Raw genomic sequence first — 27,472 nt, 5'->3', positions numbered from 1 at the left:
GACCTGGAAGGCAGTAATACAGTTTCTCACCATAATCACAAGTAATTAAGAGGGATGTGGGGAAAACAGAATAGGAAAAGTCTGCTTTTACAACTGCTTGTTAACAGAAAGAAAAATGAATCCTTTTTGTGCATTCCTTGTTGCTGTTGAATTAAAGAAAAAAAAAATGAAGTAGTACACTAGAATAAATCCTTAAATCATTCTTTTCAGATAATCTATTTTTTATATGCACACATTATTGTGTTAGAAAAATATGACCTGAAAGTAATGAGACTGAAAGCATCCAATGTTCAAAGTACCTGTTGCATCCCAGACATCCTCTGGAAAGGTCCATCTGCAAAACTAAAACGCATGTTATCGCTGCTTCATTCAGAGTCGGCGTACTTCTTGTACTTCCAAAACCTAGAGGCATAGAAAATACAGAAGCAAGGGCTTTTAAAAACATTTGCTTCAGGAAGACAAAGAAATCACATCTCTGCTGCTGCAGCAAACATTACTGGAAAAAGCACTATTGTTACTTCTGGGAGGAATCAGGCTGGAGAGCTGCAATTAGAGGGGGCGGCTGGAGGGGCAGGTAGAAGGCTAATTGGCATACTCATTTTCAAGAAATACATTTTTAGTTCAACTTGTCTATATTTTATGCAAGGACACTCCTGTAGGGATAAGAGCAAAATTATGTATTTTAGTGTTATATAGTTGAAAAAACAAAACAAAACAAACACAACCCCAGTATATAATGGTATAAGAGAATTGATTCAGAACAGCAACAGGGAAAGTAGAAAGCTCCCAATAGTGACCAAAATTTAGATATACTTATTTCCATACACAAAATTGAATAAATTGGATTTCAACCTTTCCTACTCTTTTTATTTTAAAGTGTTGACTGAGCAAGTATGAGTGTTGTTAGGTTCAACTCTATCTCTCATGTGAAGAGTGGTAACAGTGTTAGTCCCTTACTTTTCTGCATAAGTGTTGGGAGGAGGGGAAGAAACAACCACCCACCAAGAATACAACAGTCTCCAAATTGCACAAAATGTTTATTGTTAGTCTAGTACATTCAGTATCATATTGACTAGAATACAGTAATTCAAAATATTTTTGGCGAATTGAATTTTTTTAAAAACCATTTCAAACACTCCAAAAAGCAATGCCATGAAAAATTAACTTAAAATTAAAACAAACATATTCAAGCAAGAGTTTCACTTTTGACTACAGAAAACCTTTACATGTATTTTAGTGGTTTTAACAGTACTGCATTTAAACAAAATATATGAAATCACAAAAAGTGGAAGATATTAAAATAGACACAATGTTAAAAAACTGAGGCATCCAGATGTGTGAGACTGTTGTACTAGGAATTACCTGCCCAGATGTTCCATTTGTTCTCTTCTGGGGCAGTTAACGAGTCTGCTGTAATGGTGCCATTTCTCCCATCACCTGCTAACACCATACAGCGATTCTTCAACACCTTGAATTTAAAGTTTGTCCCTCCTGTAAATTCTGTATACAAATGTATATATTCTAAAATATGCAACTCACTGGCAAATCTAGGTGCAATATTAAACGGTACCTTGAAAAACATCCCTATCTTGCTACTTATTGTTTGCAGACAGGCAACATCCAGAACAAAATCTGAAAAAGGCAACACGTTTTCGTTTTGTAAATACTGACATGAAAAACTGAGTAAATTAGAAAAAGGATAAAGTCAATCTTAATATAAGACATTCAGCATATAGTGGGACAGGATACAATTATTGGACAAACTATTACAATGACTCCTCTACATCTGGTCATTTAATGCACATGCTCTACAATCACGACTTGCTACCACATTTGCTTTCCTGTACAGGAAGCCAACGATACTATTAGAGACCAGTTTTACTCTGTTAAGTCCCAGAGTGACAAGTGACACCATATTAGGTTCTTCAAGCTCTCCTCCCCAAAGGGCTGTGCTTGTGAAGAACCAATAAGCATGAAATTAAAGCGGTCAGCAATTGCTCTGTATCTGCTGCTCTGACCAGGAGTTCCCAACAGAAAAACCCCAACAAAAGTTAGTGGGAACTGGTTCTGTTGGCCAATTTAAATCCCTTTGAGAATCCAAGCCTTAATATTACAGCACCCATATATGTACACATATTCTGAAGAAATGACTGACTCTCTGGTTTGGATAGAGGGCTAATAGCTGTCCACCTTCCTTAATACTGCCAAACCTTGGTAAATCAGCTTTCATTCAAACTGCTGCCTGGCTGGGCAGCACGGTGTAGAATTGGGTATCTTGAAGAGAAAATCCAATTAACTATTTATTTTAAAGCACTCCATTTCCTTCTGGGATAAAGCCAAATTAAGGTGCTGTTTAAGTAGTACTATAGATGAGCACACTACTATCATGATAAAATCCAACAGAATCACATTTAGAGTTTAGATCATAAAAGTGGTTATTACCATTACACCTGTAAATACAACCTTTGGAAGAGGTACAATGTTTGCTTGTCAGTACAGTATGTGGAATGTAATAATTTCTTGCAAGATTCTGCAACATGAGTAACTGCATAGATGACAGTTGTGTGTCTTCAGTTCAATAAATGTACTTTTAAAGTTTACAAAAAACACAAAAAGTTTCTATAAAAGTCACATTATACCAAGATAATGGGTGGTAAAAGTAGATTATTTGTTTGATTCATGTTTAATAAATGACTAGTGTAAAGGTGATAGAAACCAATTTCAAACCAAGAGTTACAATTTTGCTATTGCACTGACTTCACCATGTGAATCACTAATTTAGAAAAATTCACTTAGTTAAAAATTGTAAAATTAAACTAGAATACAAAATTTATTTGTAAACATCAGGTAGCCAGTTCTATTAACATGGAATGGACTCTTGGTACTGCAGTACAGTATCTTGGTTATTTACAGCACTTGCCACATGATGGGCAATTGCAGGATACATAAAACATCAGTTCACAGTAATTGTGTTCAGAGAACTATCAAAGTCAGTGCAGTTTTTCTGTGCAATTTTCCAATTTCCCCAAATTCCTTAAGTCAAATAATACTGTTACAGAGGCCACGTGCAGATTATTTTTATATATATATATATATATATAATCATAAGTGACGAATTATGTCTGCAGGACTTCTGTAAAGGTACTTCCAAATGGCATAGTAATGAACAGCAGCTGCTGTGGCCACGAATATGTGCCAGATGGCATGGGCAAACGGAATGACTCCATCGCTCTTGAAGAACACCACACCCAGACAATATATCAAGCCTCCCCAGGCAACCTCCTGAAGCCCATCGGTGTTGCTCTGTCAATGAACAAGGAAAGATTAGGGATGGGGTGTAAAGGTGGGAAAGGGCATTTTATGCACAAAATACAAAGTGCTTTCCCCCCAAGAAAAGAAAGCTGGCTGTCAACTCAGAACATCTGGGATATGACAGATGGACAAGTGAGAAAACTAGTATATTTATATTACACTTTGTGAAATATATAACACCACATTTATATACTATGTCTCAATAGCACTACAGAAGTAATAGCTGGGTAACTCAAGACAAGTTTGATGTTCTGCTTCATGCTCATCAGCAGAGCAGATAAACATGGAGAAAAAGAAAACCACATTACTGTGCGTAAGCTTCCTATTAGTTGGATGAAGCATCCAGCAAAGTTTTGGTGTAGCACAGCATTCACGTGAAACAACTAAGGCATTACCTTCAGAGGTGTCAGACTTATAGCAGCAGAGAGGGTTATTCAAAGTTATTTAAAATGTGTAACTATAAATCAGTAGTAGTCCAAGTTTTGAGGTGGACAAGACTGAGTAGGATGATTTACAGATGTACCAAGAAACCTTTTTTTTTTTAAAAAAAAAAAAAGCATCAATTACTGAGAGATCAAGTATCTCAGATACAGTGTATCACTTTGATACAGTTCAATGACTTCTAAACTTCTCAATTTTCCCCTGCTTCACCAATAAAAAGAAGCCTCTAGAAAGAGACAAAATCTTCTAGCTTTGTTGCCCCTAAGTAATTTTGAAAGGGGTAGGACTCAATTTACTTCCTCCATCATGGTCCAGACCACAATTGATTAGATTTTTCTTACATATACCAAGAAAAAGGACAACGTGTTATCAGAAGTCCGTTCCACTTTTATAAAGAAAAAGCTTCTTTCCCAATTTGTAAGTGATAAGTAGGCATTAAGTTCATAAATAGTAAAATCTAGAAACATCCCTTGACAGGCTAAGCTACTTCACATCTTTATCATTTTTACTCAAATGGAAGCAATTGAACTGTTCTGTCCAATATGCTTTCATAAGTGCCAGTCTTCAGCAGTGAAGTTTGGAACCTAAGGTCGTCTTATCTAGACCCTGCAGCCCTGTGCAGATTAAACAAAACAAGGTAGCATTTAATTGAAATGTAAACTATAAACCCAATATATAACTGACTATATTTGGTTCTTCTGTGAAGAACATTTATAATTATGGTGGACTAAAATTAACGTATTTTCAGAAGAGAGTGCACTGGAACTTAAGCTAGTTATAAAAGAAAAGTTTGTGATGTTAATAGTCAGATTCCTTACCATGGATGTCACTACCAGGGCAGGAGAAAATCCCATCGCTAGATAGAAAAAGAGTTCAACGATCTTATACCTAAAAAGGAATGATCTGAGGATGAACATTGCCTTCAACAGTAAAGAAAATATTTCCAATTTTATTTTAGCATGGGTCCATTAAACTATTCCAAAAGCTCTCTGTGCAGACACATAACAATGTTTTATGACAAAAGTAAAGTTAGTATTTATCTCTACATTGTACAGTTGCAGTCAAAACCTTCTCCTCTAAGTACTGCCTAGATGTACTCATTTGCATTACGTATGAGTGAGAACAAAACATTGAGACAACTTATATTTTCTTATTTGGCAAGAACCTCAGTAGCTCATCTCCAAAACAAAAAAGTTGGGTCTTGCTCCCTGAGAATAAGTAATGAAAGCAGGCTCAAGAATTCAGATCTGAAACTCAAAGACTCATATCTCAAAACAAAACCAAGAAGGTAGCAGGAGTCAATATGCATCACTATATATAAACAATCTAATGTTGCAGTATAATCTATACACAATGTTACATAAATTAGAGACGTAAGAAAGCCTTAATTTCAACCGGTTCCTTATCCTACCCACTCTCACCCCTGCTTTCTTGTAGCAAAAGTTTTAAAAGTGGATACTTCCCTCCCATCCCTTTAAGAGAAGACAATAATATAGCCTAAAGACATGTTACGACAGGGTGAATACAATTATCTTCTGTCAAGATGTAAATTTGCATCATTCTCATCAGATATTTCCACTGTTTGAAAGCTCTTATTTCAAAGTGTGAAAGGCTGGATAGGAACACTCAGAAGCAAGAAATCCCCCACCTTTTAATTTCAGTTTAAGTTTAAATGCAAAGAATAATTCTTACTTTTCATGGTAGAGGAATACATAAATTGTTCCTCCAGCAGCCATCAGCCAGATAAACCAACGCATGTGAGATGCTAGAGGTCCAAGCTCACGTAGATTTAGCCTGGAAATACAAAGATTTCAAGAGACAAGTGATGAATGAATGGACCATACTGACACAAGCATAGTAGGGCTTGATAAAAATAAATAAATATCCAGAGCTATAAATTAGGCATGATGAAGGAGAAGACATTTGGGCATTCTGTACACAGACAGAAGGTGTGTTTGCATTGATGTGAGGGAAGCATAAGCTGGGGTATGTGGAATATAAATAAATTACTTTCTGATGTTTTCTAATACTACCTTCTGTTCAACAAATCCCAAGAGATTACATTATATTGCATTTCACAATGCAGAACGTGGTCAACTACATCTAAGATGATACCTATAGATTTTTGGAAAGCTGCAATGATAAACTGTTTACATTGGAAAAAGCTTTAATTCTGAAGCTGAGTTTCAGATTTCTTACCATGGTGCATATGATGCCGCAATAAAGACGTAGATCATCATTCTGTCACACATGTGAAAGCAATGCTCCATTGTCCTAGTAAGAGAGAGAACAAGTCACCAAGGCAGATTTTGGAAAGACTTTTGTTATCTCAGTTTCCTGACGCACTTTGGAATTACTTTAGGGAAAATACATCAGCTCTACAACCTCTTAAAACCCTTTGGAAGACTTCAGCTGATTTCAGCTTCAGGAGGTCAGAAGTGAGATCATAAGTAGGAGATGAACACTCCTCCATTTCTCTCCCCTTCTCCACCCCATCATGCATCCCGCTCTCTGATAAGGAGGCAGAAAGCTGCCACATCAACTCTGCCTAATCCAGAAACCGTTACTATTCAGTGACTACTGGTTAAACCCAATTTATGGTCCAGAATTATACAGGAGTCATAATGGGACCAAAAAATAAAATAAAATTAAAAAGAAAAAAAAAACAAAACCAAAAACAAAACCAAGCCACATCTTAGTTTTCCTATTTCTGTCTTGTTCCCAAGGAGACTTTCTGCTAGTTAGAGGTATATTATAATTCTTTTGCCAAACTCTGTGTTCCTCAAAGTATTGAAGTATGTCATAGTCCCAGACAGTGTTCTCATTTCTGCAATGAGATTATATCCACCATGCACTTAGATTATGTTTTTCCCATTCAACTTCTGGATTAAGAGCCACGAGGGCCTAGAAAAATACTTTGCAAAAAAAGCGACATTAAAGTTCATATACATATGAGCTTGGCTCAGTAATTCTTCCAACGGAAACAAGGGTGGTTTTTCATGATTCAGTACAAGGTACTACTCCAGCCTTCTGTAAAATCATGTCTTTGACTGAGAAACACAATGGAAAAACATCACAGAACATGAAAATAAAGTGCCTTACACATTTTACAGCGATACCTTAAGTGACTCTTTTTCCAAGAAACGATATGAAATACTGTGGAGACAATGAAGAGCGCACAGAGCCCCATGCCATACATCCATGCTGTTATCTTTTCCCATCGATCATCAGAAAGCCGGTGGAGAAGGGCACTACCCACAATTGCAGGAACAATGAGGAACTAAGAAAACAAAAGGCCATTGTTAAGTCTTTCCTCACAGCCAGCATAGTACCACCCACAGTACAGCAAAAGCAGGTCAGATCAAACTGCAATATGCCATATAAGACCATACGTATGACATGTGATGGCACACTAACCGCAGCAAGTTTTTAATTCAGTTGTATGTTGTCACATAAGCGTCAAGACTTCGACAATGTCTCAGACATCTAGGCTATACCCATTTGTGATAAATTTCTCCTCACATGGTATTAGGCTAGGTTTCTAGCTCTTCTAGCTATGATACAAAATCAGACAAAAGAATTTGCTAAGTCTTAGTGGTGGTTTTATTTTCACATTCTGATTTGTGTTTTTAAAAAGTTTTGATCTTACTCGAGGCTTGAATCTAAACCACCTCTTGTGCATAGAAGCAGAGTACAGGACAGACCAAGATAAACTTAAATTCCACATGAAAAAATAACTGCATACTTCGAAATGCTTTAAGATAATTAAGCAAAAGCTTTGGAGAACTTGTGTTTTAGATATCATAAATAAATGAGACACAAACTTCTTTTATGAATAGATTCTTAATGCACAAAGATTATGTTCTTTTAATGCAGCGTATCCAAGTCTGTTTTCCTTACCACCTCCCTCTCAAGCAGCTTCAATTCAGATCTTCCAAAGCAACCGCTGTCAGAACATCATGATGGAATTATCATGTTCACATGAAGTATATAAGAAGTGGGCTGCAGGCTTCATATACATTTAAAACTACACCGTTTTCCAGAATAAATTACATCATGTACTTTTGTCTCATTCATAAAGAAAACTAGGTAAAAAAAAAATGCAACAGAAAAAAAGCACGTCCAAGAAGTATTTAAAGAAAAGCAAAGAATGTGCTGGCTCAGACATTTCTACCCATCTCCTTCCACTATGAAGGTATATCTTTGTCAGCCTTCTAAGTTAAAAACTTTCCTTCCAAGCCCTATGGCGTGTCTTAAGATGTTAATTTGTTCACCTGAATTGTAAATAAGCTTCACAGGTTAAATTCTTCCTAGTTTAATCCAAGTCTCATATGCTGAACAATAAAGCTAGGAACAAGTAATGTTTAAACAAATCCAACAACTCTGCTTTGCATTACAGGTTTGATAGCTTAAGAGTGCAAAGTTCTGGTCTAGCCTGCATTGTCTTTGTCCTTTATCTACTTACAGACTAGGAAAAATTGAGGCTCTGATCACAGTTACAGTGCAGAAAATGCAGAGTATACCAAATGAATCTGAAAAGTACCTGGTTAATCCAGACAGATAGAAAGAAAAAAAAAAGAAAGTGGCGGCTTTTACTTCTGTATTTTGAAGTACATCAACTGTAACTTCATTACTATTAAATTTTCTGAGTTTTTGCAAAATAGTATATTTCCACCAAAAGCTGTAGATCCATAGAAATTAAAATATGGCATTCCTGTACCCACAGCACTTGGACCAGCAGTGAAAACACTCTGAGTTTTGAAATGAGACTGTGGAAGTTGACCTCATGCACTTTAAGGACAAAAATAGTCTGTCGGTCTGGCTTCTCATTTATCACAAACCATAAATTTCCATATACATATCTTGGACAGCCCCCAAATTCAGGAAAGGTGGAAGTGTTTCACTCCTCAAGAGATTAGTCTCTCCTGTTTTCCACATATGGCATACAGTTTGAAGTGTGGCTAAAGCCCTTGAGACAGCAAAGAACTGATTAGATGTGGCAGTTGTTTCATTTAGTTTTTTGCAGGAGACAGGAAGATACTAAGCCCCAGAAATAGTTTTTTAGCTGTGTTTCTTTAAGCTGTGCGGTCATGCTGTATCCACATTTATCAGTTTCCTTCCCAATTTCTAGTGCAAATTTCAGTTTTGACTAAACATAACAGAGAACTAAAAGGTTTCAGAGAGATTATGTACCCACAGGTATCACAAACACAAGTACTGAGTAAAATAGCAAATCCCTACTAATTCCCTACTAAAAGTCTGGGCATGGCTTGCTCAGTGATTCTGTCTGGAGCTCTGATTAAGACCATTTTAGAGGAAGGAAGACCGCTTTGGAAACTAGATTTAGATATTATATAGAACAACTTGTCTTTCTTACACAGACATCCCAGGTTTTTACCAGTTACTAAAATAAATATTTCCCAAGTTAAGCTATGATGCGTAATGCTCAAATGGGCCAAGACAGAGTTTGATGCCAATCACTTTTCCTAGTAATTACTGTATACAAAGTTATAGGGTTAAACAAATAAGCAATTTTCTTATCACCTCTTTCTCTGCACCTTGAGAATGAAGAATACAGCTACAAACAAGTACATTTAATCTCTTTTCTGCCTTGTCCTGGCTCTGAAGAATGATTCTACTTCTCACAGGGAACAGTGCTATACTACCATGAGAAGGATTTATTGTTTTTTCTAAGTATTCTGTTTGGAAGCACTTTCCCTCTGTGCTTGATATGCATCATGGGAACAGTTAAACTAAACAAGAGATGTTTTATTACTCTTTTTCTGACCAAAAATAGCTAGATTAAACACAAAATCCAGAAATCATACCCGGCTGTTCCAGCCAACTGGATAAAAGTTCCTTATATACTAATGCCGTAAGAGATAACATGATATAATGGACTTCATTATATCTAACATCCATCTTACAAAAGAAATAGAACACTTCAGTCAACAAAACAAGGCAGATTTTCCCATGTTCATTTGAAAAAAATCTCTAGCGCAAGAAACGCATTTTAATCTTCAGAATGGAGAAGTAATCAGCAGTCTTTTACAAGGGGGGAATATCTACCAAAAAAGTAGTCAAAGAATCAGAACTAATAGAATGAGTGTAAGTGTGCCAGCAATGACATAGCATTTCTAAGTTGCCAGCATTCCTAGTAATAAAACTAGTTACAAGTCACAAAAAGCTTTGCTTATTTCATTGTGAAGTGCAACTCTTCCAAACGAATATCATCAAACCCGGCAACTTAATGTACTGTGAACAAATCTAGAACCATGATACTCTGATTTACTAATTTTGGCACCTTCATTAATACTTGCTAAATCAGAAACAGGGCTGGTAGAGAGATTTACAGAACAAGAGAGCAGGCAACAAATTCACTAAGTTTTGTGGAGAAATGCTAGAATAAAATGAGAGCATGAAGTTACAAAACCCTTTGCAATAAGGACAAACACAAAGAATTAAAATTTATTTATTTACAGCTATAGGCAGGAATCTTTAAGGAGAGGCTTGGGCACAATCCTGTGTGATGTAATTTGGGAAATCGACTATCACAACCCCTATGTCACAAGTAGGAGCCACTGCAAAAAGCCTTCAGGCACAAAGAAAGATGCTGAAACAGTAAGCTGTAAACCTGATCAGGCGTACTTCAGGGAAATTACACTTTCTGGTTACTGACTTACAGCAAAGTATCTGGTATCTTCCATCTATCCGGGGTTGCCTAGGATACGGGTACATTGGTCAGTATTTTATCTGTATTTTTTCCGTACTTCTGTAGACAGTCTCTCCCACAGGGAGGTTTAAAAATCTGTTAAAAATTTTGCTTTTGTATATAACATTCATGCCAAATTAAGTTACTTTCTTGGCACACAAGGCTATGGACGTCATATAGTCAGCAACAACGACCTCTAATGCACAAGCCAATGTAGCAAAGCATGGTGTTATTGTTGCAATCTCATGTGCCTTTCATTGCAAGGGAAACACTCCCTCTTTGGAAATGAAGACAATGGAAAGATCAACAAAGCAGCCAAAATCACATGTGCCACTTAGAGGAAACCATGAAGGTCTGTGTCCATCTCAAGCTGCCTGCTCCAGGAGTGTAGTCCTGAATACAAGTACAGTGCCTCCCTACTCATCAATCTTTTCTTCTCAAATAAGGAGACAAGCATTGTGAAGAGGGAAGCCTTCTGGCAACTTGGGTTGTACAATACACAGAGAGCTGAGAAACTGCTAATATCAGTGAGGTAGAATGGAGACATTTTCATCGTAAGAGCCCTTCTGAAATTTTGATGACCCCCTCCTTCCATGCTCAAATGGCCTGCTAAATGCTCCAAGCCTCATTTTTAAAATATTTATACTCCTTTCTTCTTCTTTCCATGCACTGCACCAACCAAGACTGAAATAGACTACAACTTATTTTAAGAATAGTTCCTCCTTTTAAGGCAGTTGGAAGAAACTTTTAGAGCAGTATAAAGCAACCAAGTTTCATGATGAAAGAACCATCCTTCCCCTTAGATTTAGCTTACCTTACAACTCAAATTCTTACAGCTCCTGCTTCTCTCAAACACTGTTTCCTTCCTGTTCTTCTAAACAGAGAGCAGACTTTTCTGTCTCTGTATTCAACTGCTTACCTTGCCCTTCCTGTCTCCTAGTGTCTGAAGACAAGCCAGTGCTCGTTTAAAACTAAAACAATCAAGACATTTTAAATAGCCTCACTAGTCAGAAATTTGAAGATATCTTACTATGCTACACAAAGTTACCTTTAAGTGTATTGTAACAAAAAGCTATGCATGGGATTCTGGGTTTGGGTTTGTTGATGGTTGGTGCTTTTTTGTTTGTTTGTTTGGTTGGTTTTTTTTTTTTAAGCAGCTGCCTAAACTGACTACTATGTATTTTTAAGTCAAAAACCAGACTGGATACCTACTGAGGAGTATAGCCACGCTCATAAAATACAAGTTGACTACTTCCTGATTTATGAATAAAGCTTTGGAAAAAAAACATGGAGAACCACTGCTAAACTCTGTTTTGTAGAAATTACATCAGTATCTAATTGAAAACTCGTACTGTAGTCTAGCAGCAAAGGCTCAACCACTTGACCATCTAACACTTACTAAAACAGTCTGTAACACAGAGGAGAAGCAAGCATCCCCCCACAGCTTGCTGTGCTTTCTAAGATTAGATTCCCATTTCAAGGCTTTAAATTTTGATTATAAGTTATTTATTGCATACAATTTTATTTAAGGAGTTACAATCCCTCTTTTATACTACACTTTATTTTCTTCCAAAGGGCATGCTAATATTGCATATCCCCAAGCTGTTAGTAGTTCATGGTAGGTTTTAGCATGTAGCTTGTCTGTTCAGAAAGTAATTAGGCAGCTTCACCAGAAACTGTAGCATACCATAAAATACTGATATAACATCTTGGCTATAACCTACTGCTAACAGGCAGAAATAAGACATGCCTGTTTTTGCAACTAGGTGAAGGCTAGAATTGCTAAGGAGTACAGCAACTTGTGCCAGATATTTTGAAATCTAACTTTTTGGCCAGAGTAAACAAGATTTCTACAAGGATTATGAGATAAACTACATATTTGTGCTCACTAACAGAATGTTGCTTCATTCTTTACACAAATAAGCATATACTTACATAATGCTGTACATGAGACTCTTGGCTTAAAAACACATAAGCTTCAGTTACCTTTTCTATATGAAAACCAAGGTGATTCTATTTTTACCAGCAACACATTGCTGTATGTTGGTTATTTATCAAATATACACAAAGGATCCTTAAGAACAGAGCTCTTTCTAGGACTGAAGAGTCCAGTGCGCTACCTTGAGCATTCGTATCTGTAGCTCACTCAGACTCACTAAAGATAAGAGTCTGAGGACAAAGTCAAACATACTTCAGATGTTTGGAGTTAAACAAGGGATTGAGGAGAAGCACAAGCTGCTTTTATAAAAGGGCAAATGCTATCTTAGAAAACAAACACATACATTTTTAAGTCCTTTTCAAAGTGCCAGACAGCAAATTAAACTTCCCAATTACAATTAAAAAAGGGGGGGGACAAGACGGAACTGGACTGCTTTGCTTATTTTGTATATATTGCATAGTCAAATCTAGTATGGGTCCTTACATTAGGAAAATAAGGACAGGATAGGATTTTTAGTAGGGTTGCTAGCTTTATTAGTTCCTCTCTCGAAATAGTAGTTTTCTCAAAGAATCAATTAATAAATTTAAGTACTTGAACTAAGTCATTTCAGCTCTTCTAGTGAATACCCACATGACAGTCTTATGAAGCCTTCCACTTCTAACATGAATCAATCTTTATTATACTTGCCAGTATACAACTCGCACAATATTATGTCAGCACAGTACTGGAAAATCTGCTTTGCAAGACTAAATAGAATAGGTCTATATTCCCTTTACCTTTGATTGGGACAGAGGGAAAATATCTAGTTAAAGACATGTGACTAACTTGGGTGAAGAAGAATCTTATGAAGTATCTGGAACTCCTAGAGATTCAGAGCAGGGCCTAGTGATTATCAGCCATCTAAGCAACATTGGAAGCTTATATAACAAAACCAGACAAGTTGTAAATATGTATACACTTGGGCAAAGGTAAGCATTTAGCCATCCAAACACACAAAATTTCCCAAAACATCTGGTCTAAAAAAAGAAAAGGAAATATACTTACTGCATGTGTGTAACAATTAGCAGCATGTTCATAGCAAGTGGGTTTGTAGCGGCTGTTTGCAGGAGCTGGGTGGTTCATGAACCTGTTGAATAATTAAGAGGTATTTTTAGGAAAGTTAATAAATCATCTCTTTGGACTGTCATGAAGGAATACCTCCAACTTAGTAGTGTTAAAAATTGTAAGTACATACTTGTTAAAAGTAACTGTTATTTAAATTGTAAGTTCTCCCAAATAAGTTCTCTTAACAGGAACATAAGTTAAATAAATTTCTGTGACTGCCTGTCACAGTAGATGGTTATCTTTAATCAAGACTTTGTATACAAAAGTCAGACCCTCTTTTCTAACAGTGGATGTTGGTCGGATGAAGAATTAACTATTTCCTGTTTAAATTACATAATATGGACTCAAATTACTCTTGAAATATGGACTTCACCATATCTGCCAAGGGTTACTCTTATTTTTAAAAGTTCTTGAAACTACAGCAATATTCCAGTTCTGTAACACCTCAGAATAAACCAACTTAAACATTGACTTGTCAATTCTGATAGCAAGCAATATTCGTGTAGATGGCTCAATTTGTCTTTGAGGCTAATCCTACTTTCTGTCTGTTACTAAGATCCAAGCTACAAAGACATGAAAGGAGACTAATGGTTAACTTCAAAGAGGAAAAAATTTCAAGAGGCTTAACCATACACATTCTATCTTTTTCTCTAAGAATTTTCAGACATTACCTAACAAACAATCACACCAAACACAGTCTATGCAAGCCAAATGAAATATGATAAAGCTTTAGAAAGTTTTGGAAGAACTTGCCAATACAAAGGTTGCATTTAACTATTCTAAAAAAACAAACACCTGAGTTGTTTCTGTGAAACTACACAGTTTAAATCTGTGTAAAAACCTCTAAAAGGCAGCACACATTTATATGCAACCAGACAGTCAAATCAAAGTTATGAACTACTCCAGCTACAATACTGTGTATGTTATCCCAGCACAGCCTACTATCATACAAAAGTGATTCTCTTTCAACAATAAATTCCAGTTTACTCCAAACTATTATAAAACCATGCACTGACAATTAGTCAGGTATCCAAGGAGCCAGGAACAGCTTCACAACAAATACAGAACATGTCTGTATGTTCAGAAGTGAGAGCAGCTTTGTTAGCTAGATTTATATAGAGCTTGTTAGACAAACTTTGGTCCTCCCCCATGTCCCTCCTGGTTTAAGTCAAAACCAGACCTATTTTTATGACATCCATAAAATACTGGCCAATCTCAAACCAGGGAAAAACAACCAACCAACCAGAATCTTGTTTGAGTAAACAGTTCCAAATTTATGGGAAAAGACACTTGGTTTTCTCAACTGATTTAAGTGATTTGTAAACCATTTTTTTCTATATGGATACATGAAAATTTAACAGCATAGACAGAATAACAGTGTCATGAACTCTCTCCAAAGTGTGGCAATGTCAAAGAAGTTTCAGCTGTTACTAATACAAAGGATAATAAAAATGTGAATTTAATTCACAGACATTGAGTATAAATGGTTGTTCGCAAATGAAAAATTCCATGGGAGTTAACATATGGTTAAAAAGTGGCAATTCTTTTGTCAGTGACAAATAACACGTTGCTGTCACCTCCATGAGGATAATGACATTGTAGTTATATACACAAGCTTGCAGAACATTTGGAAAATAGCTTTGTTGCCCAGTGCATACAGGTCTTCACCAGCTGCTGAAGACCATCTCAGCATCCTCTACAGATGGAGCATTCTGTTTACTCAGTTCTGCTTCCAAGTTAGGAAAACATTTAAAAATAAAAGCATCTGTTGGCTCAGTTGAGTGACCAGGATTAGACTGCCCTTGCCCAACTTCATAAATTCAAAGTCATGGGAAACCTTTCACTGACTGCATCTAGAGTATTATTACATTTCTCCAAAGGCCATAGTGGTACCTTGGAAGTCTCACAAGAAGCAGGAAATAACAACCGCCCCCAAACGAATAAGCTTACCCTCAGTATTAGCTTTGTAATTTCTCTTGTTACAAATTTCCACATCAGATATTGTCTTCATCTAAAAATCTACAAATAATTGAAGATAGCCCAATAATTGGATCTTCTATTATCCATTAGAGGATTCTTTTTAATTTTTTTTCCTCTTATCTATATTTATTTAGTAAAAAAGATACTGGATCTTTCTAAAGCAGTCATAACAGAGCATGGGGTAATGTTGGATTTTAGACAGAATTATGGAAATAAACATTTCAGAAAAGTCCATTTATTACCAGGGCCTCTTATTCTCACTAATTTAAGGACTGTTATTAGCAGTAAAACAGAAGCATTAGCAAAGGTATCTTTTCCCTGCTATCTACACAAAGGGCTGGGATTTTTCTCCTTAGTTTGTGTCAGCACAGGAATGATGCAAATATACATTCATCTGTGTGGTAACTTCAGGCTGGCAAAACAGACAAGCAGCAGGTTTCAGAAAACTTCACACAAAATATTTCAAACTTTTTTTTTTTAATATATAATTCAATTATGATTATTTCCTTTAAAACAACAACAAAAATACACAGCTGTTGAAGAGAAAGGGACTCCCACAGCAGCTCAAATTTGCCTTTCTTCCACCAAAGAATTCTAGCAGAACACTACCAGTAGCAGTACTTTACCATCCGCTTCACCTACATGTTTATACTAATAACACCACCACCACTACTAGTGTGTTTTGGCAGGAGAGGAAGAGTTGGACTTTACCTCTACCTTACAGAAAAGGATCTTGCAACACCCCAGCACCTAACTTTGCTGTACATTTGACATTCCTGCACCTCTCCTTGCTTAAGGGTATTGAATGCCACAGGTTGCAAGACTCAGGCAGCAAATGCTGGAGCATGTTTGCTCAGGTCACTACTCACAGACAACATTTTCAGTAAATCAAAGCTTCAGTTATTTCCCTATGCTTTTTTATAATTCTATTTATAAAGGTTATCAGGAACAGCTTTAGAGGAAGGAACATTTAAAAAGTGGCTGAACAGGGCAATAATTCCAGCCAATGCTTCTCTTGAGTTTGTTTCATTTCCAGTTTGACAGTTCATGTTTAATGCCTTGAGAAACAGACCTTAAGTTTGAAAACAGCTGCTCTGTGAAACCCAGGAAAAATTATTTTGACACACATGGTTAAGAAGGTCAGACACTGCAATATAAAGGCAGAAGAATTTGGTTCCTGACTTATGCACAGTCTAGATGCAAAACTGTTCTGTTCTTTCTCAAAGATAAATAAACCCCACATCACCAACAACAATGGATGCTTTTAGCTTTCTGCTACATGAATACTGCAACACAGGGGCATTGTTCGTCCTTCTATCTACAGGTCAAGATTGCCTCTTCTGAGAAAGATAATTGTGAGGAATATAATCTCACCTTTCTAAAAGAGGAAACTTAATACACAGCACTCAGATGCTGTTTACTCCTTCAAGACAGGCTCGCGCTAACACAACCATTAAAGGTTATTATCACATGCAGGATGGTCTGATAAGGTCCCACTGAACTGGGATACAATTTAGAGAAAACATCTTTAAGTGAAGCCTTCTGATTCTCTAACAAATCCCTAATGTATTCTTTAATAGGAACTCTAATGAAACCAGAGCCATTTATTCAGGGTATATGCAGCATTACCTTACACGAATGCATAAATACTTCTCCACTTAAGATACTGACAATCCGAGACCTTCAATATGAAATATTAATGCCTTCAAGATCAGAAATGGAAATTTCTGAAATTAACAGTCTAATAAGTACTTGAAGTCAGCCATGAGAGCAGAATGCTCTTGCACTGAACTGAGTTATGAGCTCATTTTCACAATTTAGATGTATTCTTAAAACTCAAGAACAACTTGAGGCCAAGGAAGTCCAAGCTTTATAGTTTCACAGCATGCAAACAACCTTCTTTGATGAGCACATTCACAATAAGTGAAAAAGGGATATTGAGAAAGACATGTGACAATTTAAAACAAGGGAGAAGAAACTCATACCCCTCCCTTTACACTACTTGAACTTTGATCTCAAAACACTTCAAATATTTAAAACATTAAACATATGGATTAATCCATTCTTTGTAAGAGACCCTGGTTCTCAAGACCCTGTTCGTTTCCAAGAAGTAGATGCTGTATTTTTCATAGTGATTCCAGAATTGAGAGATCACAGTATTTGAGAGAGCAAGGAGGAAGAAAAATTCCTTGTCTTGGCATGCAAACTCAACTTAGAAAAGTAAATTATAAAATCCAAAATCTAGTGCATATATCTGTATGGCATTTGCCTGGTATCACAGGAAGCTTCTACCCAAAACTGGAAAAGAGAAAAGCACTTTTCAAATCTTGCTTTATTCTTGACTCCCATCTGCTGAATGAATTACTCTTTAATGCATGAAGTAAAATATCAGAAACAGCAAGCACTGATAGTAGCCTCAAAGATCTGGATTTTTTAGTCTTTTTCAGGAAGTACATTTCCTTTATTCAGCTCAAAAGGCCTCATACTTCCTTTTACCAGCTTAAAAGCACATTACTCCATTTTTGTATCTTTTTTTTCTTGTGCTTTCCAACAGCAGGAGAGGCCATTTAGACCTAGTAAGACACAAATAACAGCATATGAGAAACTGCAACAAGGTGGGTATAACTTCACAAAAACAGCACTGGCACCCATGAAATAGGGTTACATATTTAGATATTGAAGCAATTTTTATGTTATCTAGGCTCTTTGTTTTCAAAAGGAAAACCAAAACCCCCCAAAAATCACAAGCAAGTCAAAATATAGTGCTGATCTATTCTCATGATGATCATTTAGGTAAGATTTTGAAGATAAACAAATAGGTTTATAAAAAGCTTACTTCTTTGACCAAATTGGAAGATATCTCCTCTTTACAAATTCAGTCCATTCAGTTAAAAATAGAGCTATATTTCTCAGGACTAGGCACCTTCCTTCCTGGATTAGAAAAAAATCTAGTTGTGGTTTGTAACTGTTCACACAATCTTTACTACTGCTGAACAACTGAGTCACAGAAATAATTCATATCAGTACAGAAGCAAACCACTTATTTGGAAATATCAGTGAAATCACATGCTGTGTAAAGGTTCACGTACTTACAGCATGATAATAAAGATAAAATGAAATCTGCAATACTCTGAGAATCCATTAACAGTTGTGGTATCATACATAGATTAGGTCATGGGAAAAAAAGTGCTTGTGATCCCACTGACCTCCCAAAAGACTCCTCAACCTTCTGGCAAGTACAAAAGGCAAAATTTCAAGTGAAGAGTGAACAGAAGTAACACCAGGTGCTGCGGCACATCTGACCTCAGGGGCAAGGTATCAGCCAGCGTAACAGCCTAGGTGTGGGGCTAGTACAGAAACCAGATCTGATCACATTCTTATTTTTCTCTCTTTCAATTTTATTTCCCTCTGAGCAAGTCGGTGAAAGGAGAGCAGGACAGCCCTACAGCAGCGTACTTGCTGAGGTAAACCATTGTAGAAACTGGTCTTGTCTGGGAGGTAGACTGTCACTCAACAGTTACCAGCCTTGCCCCTGGAGTTTGAGCAATTAAGTACCTAAAGCCCCCCCACACACACGCGTTTACCAAGCACCTCCATCACACTGCTACCCAACCGACCCCGCGGGAATACGAGCAGCATCTTCGATCCACCCGGAGAGACAAAGAGCCCCGGCGCCCAGCTGAGGGGCGCGGAGGCTGAGGGGCCGGGGCAGGCGGCGGGGGCCTCGCCCGGCCCAGGCCGGTGCGGCTCCGGAGCCACAGGTCGGGCTCCGCGGGAGGCGCGGCCGGGGCCGGGGGAGGCAGCGGGGCCGGGGCTGTGACACACGGCCGGATGCGTGAACCTTCTCCCATTTAAAGGAGGGGAAGAAAGAATGAAAGAAAACAAACAAAAAAAAAAAAATAAGTAAAAGACATGTGGAACCCCACCGCCCCCAAAAGACCCCGGCGGGACGGCGCTGCTCTCCCCGCCCGGCACTGGCAATGCTGCGGGCCCTCGGCTCCGGGGGCGGCAACCGGCGCCAGGCAAAATTGGGCGGGAGGGACGCGGAAATCTCAGATACCTCCACCCCAGCCCTCACACGACCCCAAGCTCCGCCGCGGTCGCTCGGGGCCCCCAGCCCCAGAGTGCCCGCCTGGCCGTGAGGGGAGCGCGGGAGCAGCCAGGGATTCCCATCCCTCGGAGGGAGAGGAGTGCGGCCCCGCCGCGAAGGAAGAGGGGCGGGGGGTGTCCCCGCCGGGGGAGGGGGCGACCTCACCTCCTGAACCTCTCCTGGAGCCGCCGCATGGGTCCGGGCCGCCCGCCCCGGCCGGGCGGCGGGCGGGGGGTCGGGACGGGAGGCTGCGGGCGGCTCCTGAGGCGGCGAGGGCCGGAGTCCGGGCCCTCATTGGCGTGCGAACCGCCTGCGGCGCGCAGCGACGGCCGGCGCCGTCCGTCGGTGAGGCGCGGGAGCCGGGCGGGCGGCTGCGGGCGGCCGCTTTAACCGGCCTCTCGGCTCGTCTCAGCCCGCCCGGCCCGCGCTTCCCTCCGCCCCTGCCCGCCCACAGCGGCCGGGCCCGCAGCGGCCCGCCCCCGCCGCACCGCGGCAATGGCGGGAGGCCTGAAGCGGGGAGCCCCCCTCGGGCAGGCGAGGCCGGGGCTGCCGGCGGAGGCCAGCCCGCCGCCGGGGCCGCCTCTCCCCCGGGAGCTGGCAGACCGGGGTCCGGCCGCGGGGTCGCGCTGAGGGTGGCCGAGGCTGAGCGGGGAGGGGGGGGCGGGGTTCCAGGGTCGGCCTGGAAAACAGGAGCAGCAGTGCCGGGGCTGCAGCTCATCCCTCCGCAGCCCTGGCAGGGACGGCCGCGTTTAACAGCGCCGAACGGTTGAACTGCCATTGTCTCAACACACTTACCCAAATAAGCTGATAGATGAGGACTTGGCGATGTCAGCACGCCCGATTTTTAAACCCAGAAGCTGAAGGACCCCTTCTGCAAGGGACGTGGCAGGGGCTGGCCCCGGGGTGACCTCACCCGCTGGCCCCCGAGTACGGGGGCTGCCCAGTGCGGCAGAATGTTCCTCCAAGCAAAACCGTGGCCCTCCTGTCACATAAAGCTGTGCGTGGAAAAACTTACTCCTCTCCAAAGCAAGGTTACAGTGGCTAGGCTGCTTCTGATAACTCAGCTAACTAACTGCCCAGTTCCACCAGCTGTAATCCATAATTTTACCTAATCAAATCAAAATTTTGCAAGCGGGGGTTATTTTACTAAGTGAAGAGACCATGTCAAGCGTGTTTCTGTAAGATTAACGTGCTGCTGGTTTACATAGTACAAATCAGGGCATGAATTAGGAGAATATTAAATTCTATCCAAACTTCTGTCTTCTAATCTAAGATCTTGTTTACAATGGGATTTTGAATGGTTCCAGCCCTCAACAAAAGTGATTAGTATAGGCACACCAAAGCAAACCACTGGTTTAGACAAATAAACTGTATCTGCCACCACCATCTTTAGGACTGAAACAGATGGGATCTGCTGACTGCAGCTGTGATGGTTTATAAATCACCTCCTCAGCCAAACGTGTCCCCTCCACCAGGTAACCACCTCCACACAGGCAGCAGAAGGAAGTGTGAAGATCATGACTTGGCTGGAGGTCAAGCTAAATCTGAATTTCATGGCCCTCAGTCCCTTTTACTAACTCTTCCTCCATGGCAGGAGTGAGCAAACAATTAGGTGGTAACAGCTTTGTAAACTGCCATGGCAAGATTTGCCCCTCGATTTTTCTAGTTTCAGGACGGAATAAGCTTTTCTGGCACAAATCACAGATTTTGGACTCCAGCAGGCGCTTGCTGCAAGGATAGCTGGGGCTGGGCCAGAAGACCACTGCAGGCAGACAGTTGCTCAGCTTTGCTGAAAAGGGAGGATACAGCTTGTCGCTGGAAAGGAGAGCTCCTGAAATGCAGAGCCAAGCTAGTTCCCTGAGAAATACTTCCATTAATCTCAGTGAGATATCACTGTTAATAAATTGGTACAATCTGTCATCTGATTTAACAGTGTCACTGCTAATAAAGTTTCATACTGCTTATGTTACCTGTTAATTCAAAAGGAGCAAAGTTTGAGGACACCACTGCAGAACCCAGACACACACACACACAGCTGTATTTGAACATCTGAAGCTTCGGTTGTATCCTAACAGCGTGGTTTTATTTTGAAGTAGACCTCGTGGTGGCACAGCTACCTTCCTGCTCAATACCACACTCCCATCCTTGCACTCCCCTATGACTGCCCCAATAATTCACTCTTTCAGGCTGTAAATGTTCAGGAATGTGTGACATTATGAATACCATGACTGGAAGGCTGGCTTCTTTGTGATTCTGGTAAAAAACTTGACTGACTCCTGTAAAATGAATCTGCTGAGACCTTCAAAGGTGTGCACAGAGGCATTGCATTTTGTCTCCATCTTATCTCACGCCCTCTGCTCCTCTTTGACTCTTCCTTCTGTCTCTTCCCAAGCCACTCTCATTTTTGTTTCCTTCCCTGCTGCCTTTGACATTTGATCTAGACTCTACCAGCAAATGTGTCACAGAGACTTTTTCTCATAATTTTCAAAGACTGTTTTTTCACCTTTGTTCTGTGGTCACAGATCTCACAAATTGTTAGATCTTTAAAACAACAATTGGTGTAACTTCCTGTCGCTGGAGCATCAAAGATTTACAGATGCAAGGTATAGTTAAAAAAAAAATCATCACTGTTTCAAATTTGTTTATTTTGAATGAAAATGAGAACATTCAAATCATGAAGCTTGACCAAGTGGAACCAGGTTGGGAAGACCACCAACCATCATGACTGCAGTGATGAGATTGGAAGATTTTGAACTGAATGTCTGTATCTCTTAAGCAGACAACTAAATTACTCAGCATAGATATTGTTAGAGAGCCCTGACCAATAATGTGTTTTCAGTACCAGTAACTTGTTGAACTCATCTCTGTAATTGCTTTTTATGATCTAATGAATCAGAATGCCTTAAAAAACTCACAACAAACGAAACCCCTTATTATGGGCCAGGGAACCATTAAATCTAAATGCTAAAAATTGGCATTAAGCATTGGTGTTAAGCAGACAAAATCAAGGAAGCAAAACCTTATTATCTTGATTACTGTTATTTACAAAGTGTGAAAGAAAAAAACCTTCAAATACCCAATGTCCATTTGATTAAAAAATGTTCTTAAGACTAGAAATACGTCATAGTGAGCTCAGCCAGAAATGGATTTTAATAAATGAGTCAGGGTTAAAAGAAATGGAAGAACTTTCCTCACTGAATACATCCCTGCTGTGGGGCACTATCACATAATGCATTTGGAAGGAGTAATGTATTGAAAACAAACAGACAAGGGCTTGTTCATAAGAAATTTAACCTATTATTTTTTCATTGGTCAAAGAGAATTTAGTTCTGATCAGGGCTATGAAGTATTTGTAAAATGGATTCTTGAAAATGAACTAGGCAATCCCAGTTTGATAGCTAATAGACACCCATTTGTCACCTAATAGAGACCCATTTGACACCTAATAGGTGTCTGCATAGCAAATCTGTTACTAATTGCAATTCTTGACAGTCTCAGCAGTAAAGTACATGAGCTATGTGGTTTGCTCTTATTATTTCTAGGTCAAATTTTACCCATGCAGAACCTCCTGCTGGTCCTTCAGAGGCACCATCTACTTGTCTAGGGATAGAGAAGTTTGTACTCCTGGATTGTTTCTGAGCACAGAATTGACACACACAGATATACATAATTTCTGAATCAGACATCAAATGCTTCTATAGGATTATGCAAATAGGGACACAAAAGTGGGGTCTGTAGCCTTCACTACATTGCAAAATTGTCTTGGGTTGCGCAAATCTGTCAAACAAACAGGCAGGACTTGCTGAAAGCTTCCTTTTCCTCACCCAAGATGAAGGTTTAAGTGCTGCACAAGATGCCAGTGGTGAATGAAGTTCTATCAGGAGGTAATATTAATAAAATTAAACATCTCACACAAAAGCAGAGTTTCTTCTAGCCATTTGGCACAGACAAGTTCTTATGAGCCTGCACAGTAACTAGTCTCCTCATTCGTTAAACAGATAACGCGAAAGCAAACATTTCTAAGTAGCTCCATGGCTCCAAAACAGAGGTATTGGTGATGGGACAGTGCTAATGTTCTCAGGTACTTACTTTTTGGAGTTGCCAGTGGTGACAGGCTGACTTTGGAGGCAGCAGGGCAGCATGCTATGGCTCAGGAAGCTCTTAGCCAATTTAATACAGCAGGGAAGCAAGCTGAGCAGCACGGGGCCCTTAATGAGGCATGGGAAACAAGTTTGACAGGTGAAACTCCTCTCCACTCCCAGTCTACATGGGAGAACAAATCAAGCATTTCTGCTAAGTAAGGGTGGAGAAAAATACCCTTCTGCCTCATAACAAACAGAATGAGAATCTAGCCTTCCTCTCTTAGGAGTGTACATGATAATGGAGGAAGGTTATGGTTTCACTAAGGTTTGATTTAGAAGTTTTAGAGGTAAAGTGCTTTCCCTTCCTTAGATTTAGAGAGCAAATTCTAAAGTAAGTATGGCTGTAACCAAGTGCCTGCTTCATACACATGTGTGCCCATGGTAGAAATATATTCTAAAAAATATATTCTTGGCTGGTAAAACGTATCTTACTGATGCAATTTTTGAAGGAAATTCTATTTCTTCTTCAAGTTTCTGATACAAAAATCAGTTTTGCAATAATGTGGTCTGTAAGACCAGTACACCAATAGGCCTCAGATGAGCCCAAGATAAAGTGCTGTGTGCTGCACTTTGGGCACAAGCTCATGCTTCAGTGCGAGCTGTGGGGTGCTCTGGAGCACCAAGGGGAAAACTTGAGGTTGTACTCCCTCTTAGCATGTCCTCAAATGCATCTCTGCAGTACAGATCAGGTGGGCAAATCAACCCAGAGCCCTCAGGAGAAGGGCTTGGGCTTTCTTAATGCATCCAAGGACACATGGCAGCAGAGCTACCCTGTAAAAAGTTATGTTCTGGGTGTGCACCAGGATGAGGGTCCTGCAGGCAGCATGCATGTAGCTTTTTTTTTTTTTTTTCTTGCTGCAAACTGACCCAGATTTCTGCTTTATCTAAGTATTTTTTGAGCATAGTGTGAAGGAGAAGCCTGTCTTACTGAAATGCATGTCAATGGTCTTGTGAAATGAGCACCTCTCCCTCCTCAGACTTCCCCCAATCTAATTAATAAGGTCATCTCACTGAAGGCAGGCTTATAAATAGCTTTCCAAATACTAATGGAATTAGTTCTGTCCTGGACAACTTTTCTGGGGTGACACAGGTATCTAAGAAGGGCTGTTTCATTGGCATATACAGTCCCTTGCAGTAGAAGTTTTGAAACATAAACATTTACCTGATGTCACCACGCTCTTGCTGCCAGCATTAAACCTGAAATGGGATTACAGCATTACCTAGTAATATAATAAAGAAGACTTACTGCAAGTAAAACAAGTGAATTTAGAGGGATATGCCTTGTATTACATTATATTAGGCTAGATAATGGAATGTCACATTCTGCTGAAGGTTTCCCTTTTGTCAATATTTCTGAGAAAATTGTATTTTTCATGGCCACAAACGCACAAGATTTTGTGGGGACAATAAACAGTTACCTTGGGGAGTAATACAGAAATACTTCAAGTCAATAGGAATCTTTAACATGAGAGCAATTAATGGGAAATGAGTACTGTAGCTATAAACTCTCAGAAGAGAGAGAAGTTTTAAAATAATTTGACTATTTAAATCATCTGTGAACTGAACCATTGAGCCCCTTTGAAACTAGTGGCTGAACTATTAACATTTTAAAATTTTGTGTGAGTCTGGAATTTTAGAATAAAAATAAAACCTAAATATGTCAGAGAAAATACAAGCTCCAATTGTTTAGAAAACTTAAACCAAAATGCAGAGAGAATATATGTTGGTTGTTCACTGATTTAAGGACTTAAAATCAATGAGAGTAAATCTACTAAACAAGAGGCAGACATGAAATCATAATTTGATTATCTATGTCACTAACGAAGTTTAATTGCATCTTCAGGAAAATAATGGAGAAACATGATTTTGCAGTCATTTGGTCTGTGTATGAAATAATAGTCTTGTCATGTATTGTATTTCCAGTAGTAAATAAAATTACATAGATTTCAAAATGTCTATTGAGAAAACCAAAGAAGATAAAATTTTATATTAATCTATCTTTTAAAACAACGAAAAATATGAAAAGGTCTTTTTTTGTTTGAAAGTTGCTAAGATCCCATGGCATACTTGATCCTAAAAGCACATCTTCTAATATACCAGTTATTGAGACTGTTTCAAAAACACTGATAATTTTTCCTTATTTTGATTAGCAAACTTGGGTTCTTCTGGATTCATGATGTACCTCAAATATATTTCAGTTGGTAACAGTATCTAGTAGGATCACACTGATTTACTTGTTACACAGAGACCTTTCTGTTGGAGTGAAAAATCAAATTCCTCTTTGTTGCATGTTATGCATTCAACCTTCTCCTTAGTTGGAGAAGTTGACAGAAGGGCAGGAGGTGCTTTGTGTAGCTGAGACAAGATCGCATCTCTAGAGAAGGAGGAGAGAAAAGCAGCACTTGTCAGTCTCTGTACTGGCCTTGGACCAGCTGCACAAATTCTGAGTCATCAGATGAATCAAGTCTGTTAATAACTGCAGAGAACTTTTACTTCAAAAAATACAGAAATATCCTGCTTTCAGATATTGATTCTGTAGTATTTCCTCTGGGAAGCTTTAGTCATAAAGATACCAGAATTCAAGGCTTGTTTAGAAATACTGAATGTTAGGGTTTTCTGGCTTTTAGTTATTACACCATAAAAAAGATAATCAGGGATTTTAACCCAATGGTTATGGTGAGTAGCCCATAGCCCTTGGAACATTTGTCAATTCCTCCCACAGAAAATAGTATGTAATTTAAGATAACAGGCAAATAAGAGTCTATTAAAAGGCAATATAAAGGTAAAATTCACTCATCAAGAGAATTTTATACAAAAGATCAAATCAGGACAACCTGACCTGGGAGCTAAGCAGCTACCCTTGTCTTCAGTTTAAGTTTTTGTATTGTACTGTCAAGAACCCCTGAAAAATCACAGTTTTGCAACTCTGTGTTGTAGCTTGCCTTTAGGAAGTCTACAATAGAGAATGAAGAATTACTCTAACCGTGTTATAACAATATATACTTTCAGTGTCAATAGAACCTACAAGATGGAGTCTCCCACCCAATCCTCCAGTTGCACTGATGGGGTCTCATTATCATGGCCTTCCAAGAATATCATTACCACTAGCTACACCCCACTCTTGGGGGAAAAAAAAAAAAAAAAAAGAAAATTGCAGTAACTTCCCTCTTGCAGGTGTTGAATTTTGGCATCCACACTAAGCCTCCAAAAGTGGAAGCTTTTGAAGATTTTTTTCTAGTAACGTGTTACCCATGAAGAACAAATTTGGTACCAATATTTTATATATCCACAAATTTTTGCCTTTTCAAGAGTAAATGAAAAATGTTCACACTTATACCAGGCCAGAATAAACCGGTTCCACGTTTAAATCCCATTCCACAGGCAAAGAGGACCATTTTTAATCGATGTTTATGACATCAACATACAAAAACTTACTCTCCTTTTTTCTTCCCACCATTGGGTTTTTGCTCTGTGAACGTGTCTGCCATCCATAATCACTCTAATACCTCATTTTTGACATCACAATCAATGAAGTGAAATAAGCTGTTACTTAATGGGTCTGACATAAAATCCATTAAAGTTAACAGAAAGACTCTCATTGTTTCCTATCGGCTCTAGGTCAAGCCTAAAGTGAACAGAGGGAGTGGAATTTAGCCTGTCGTTTGTCATCTGAGAGGAAATGATTTCCACATCCCATTTGGACTGCTAAGAGATTTAAAAAATATTTAGCAAAAGAAAACAAATTGATTTCT

General features: G+C 39.0%; 1 protein-coding gene across 4 annotated transcripts in view; it reads right to left on the bottom strand.

The window, feature by feature from the left end:
- Positions 1-1,018: 1,018 nt before the first annotated feature.
- Positions 1,019-27,472, bottom strand: part of MMD (monocyte to macrophage differentiation associated) — a 44,923-nt gene continuing 18,469 nt past the window's right edge. For 2 of the 4 annotated variants that reach the window (XM_033002480.2, XM_033002482.2), the window contains exons 2-7: positions 13,449-13,530; positions 6,873-7,033; positions 5,953-6,027; positions 5,446-5,547; positions 4,572-4,641; positions 1,019-3,303 (exon numbers count right to left, since the gene is read on the bottom strand). In XM_033002480.2, coding sequence (XP_032858371.1) covers positions 3,103-3,303; positions 4,572-4,641; positions 5,446-5,547; positions 5,953-6,027; positions 6,873-7,033; positions 13,449-13,530 — 691 coding nt within the window. In that variant the 3' untranslated portion in view covers positions 1,019-3,102. Of the gene's footprint in view, positions 3,304-4,571; positions 4,642-5,445; positions 5,548-5,952; positions 6,028-6,872; positions 7,034-13,448; positions 13,531-19,743; positions 20,004-23,667; positions 23,736-27,472 lie in introns of those variants that run through there. The other 2 variants (XM_033002479.2, XM_033002481.2) reach the window with 2 other exon arrangements.

The sequence above is a fragment of the Tyto alba genome, unplaced genomic scaffold, assembly GCF_018691265.1.
Source record: "Tyto alba isolate M040663 unplaced genomic scaffold, T.alba_DEE_v4.0 Super-Scaffold_39, whole genome shotgun sequence".
Lineage (NCBI taxonomy): Eukaryota > Metazoa > Chordata > Aves > Strigiformes > Tytonidae > Tyto > Tyto alba.
Note: the sequence above shows the minus strand (reverse complement) of the source record. Positions and strands in the feature narration are given on the sequence as shown.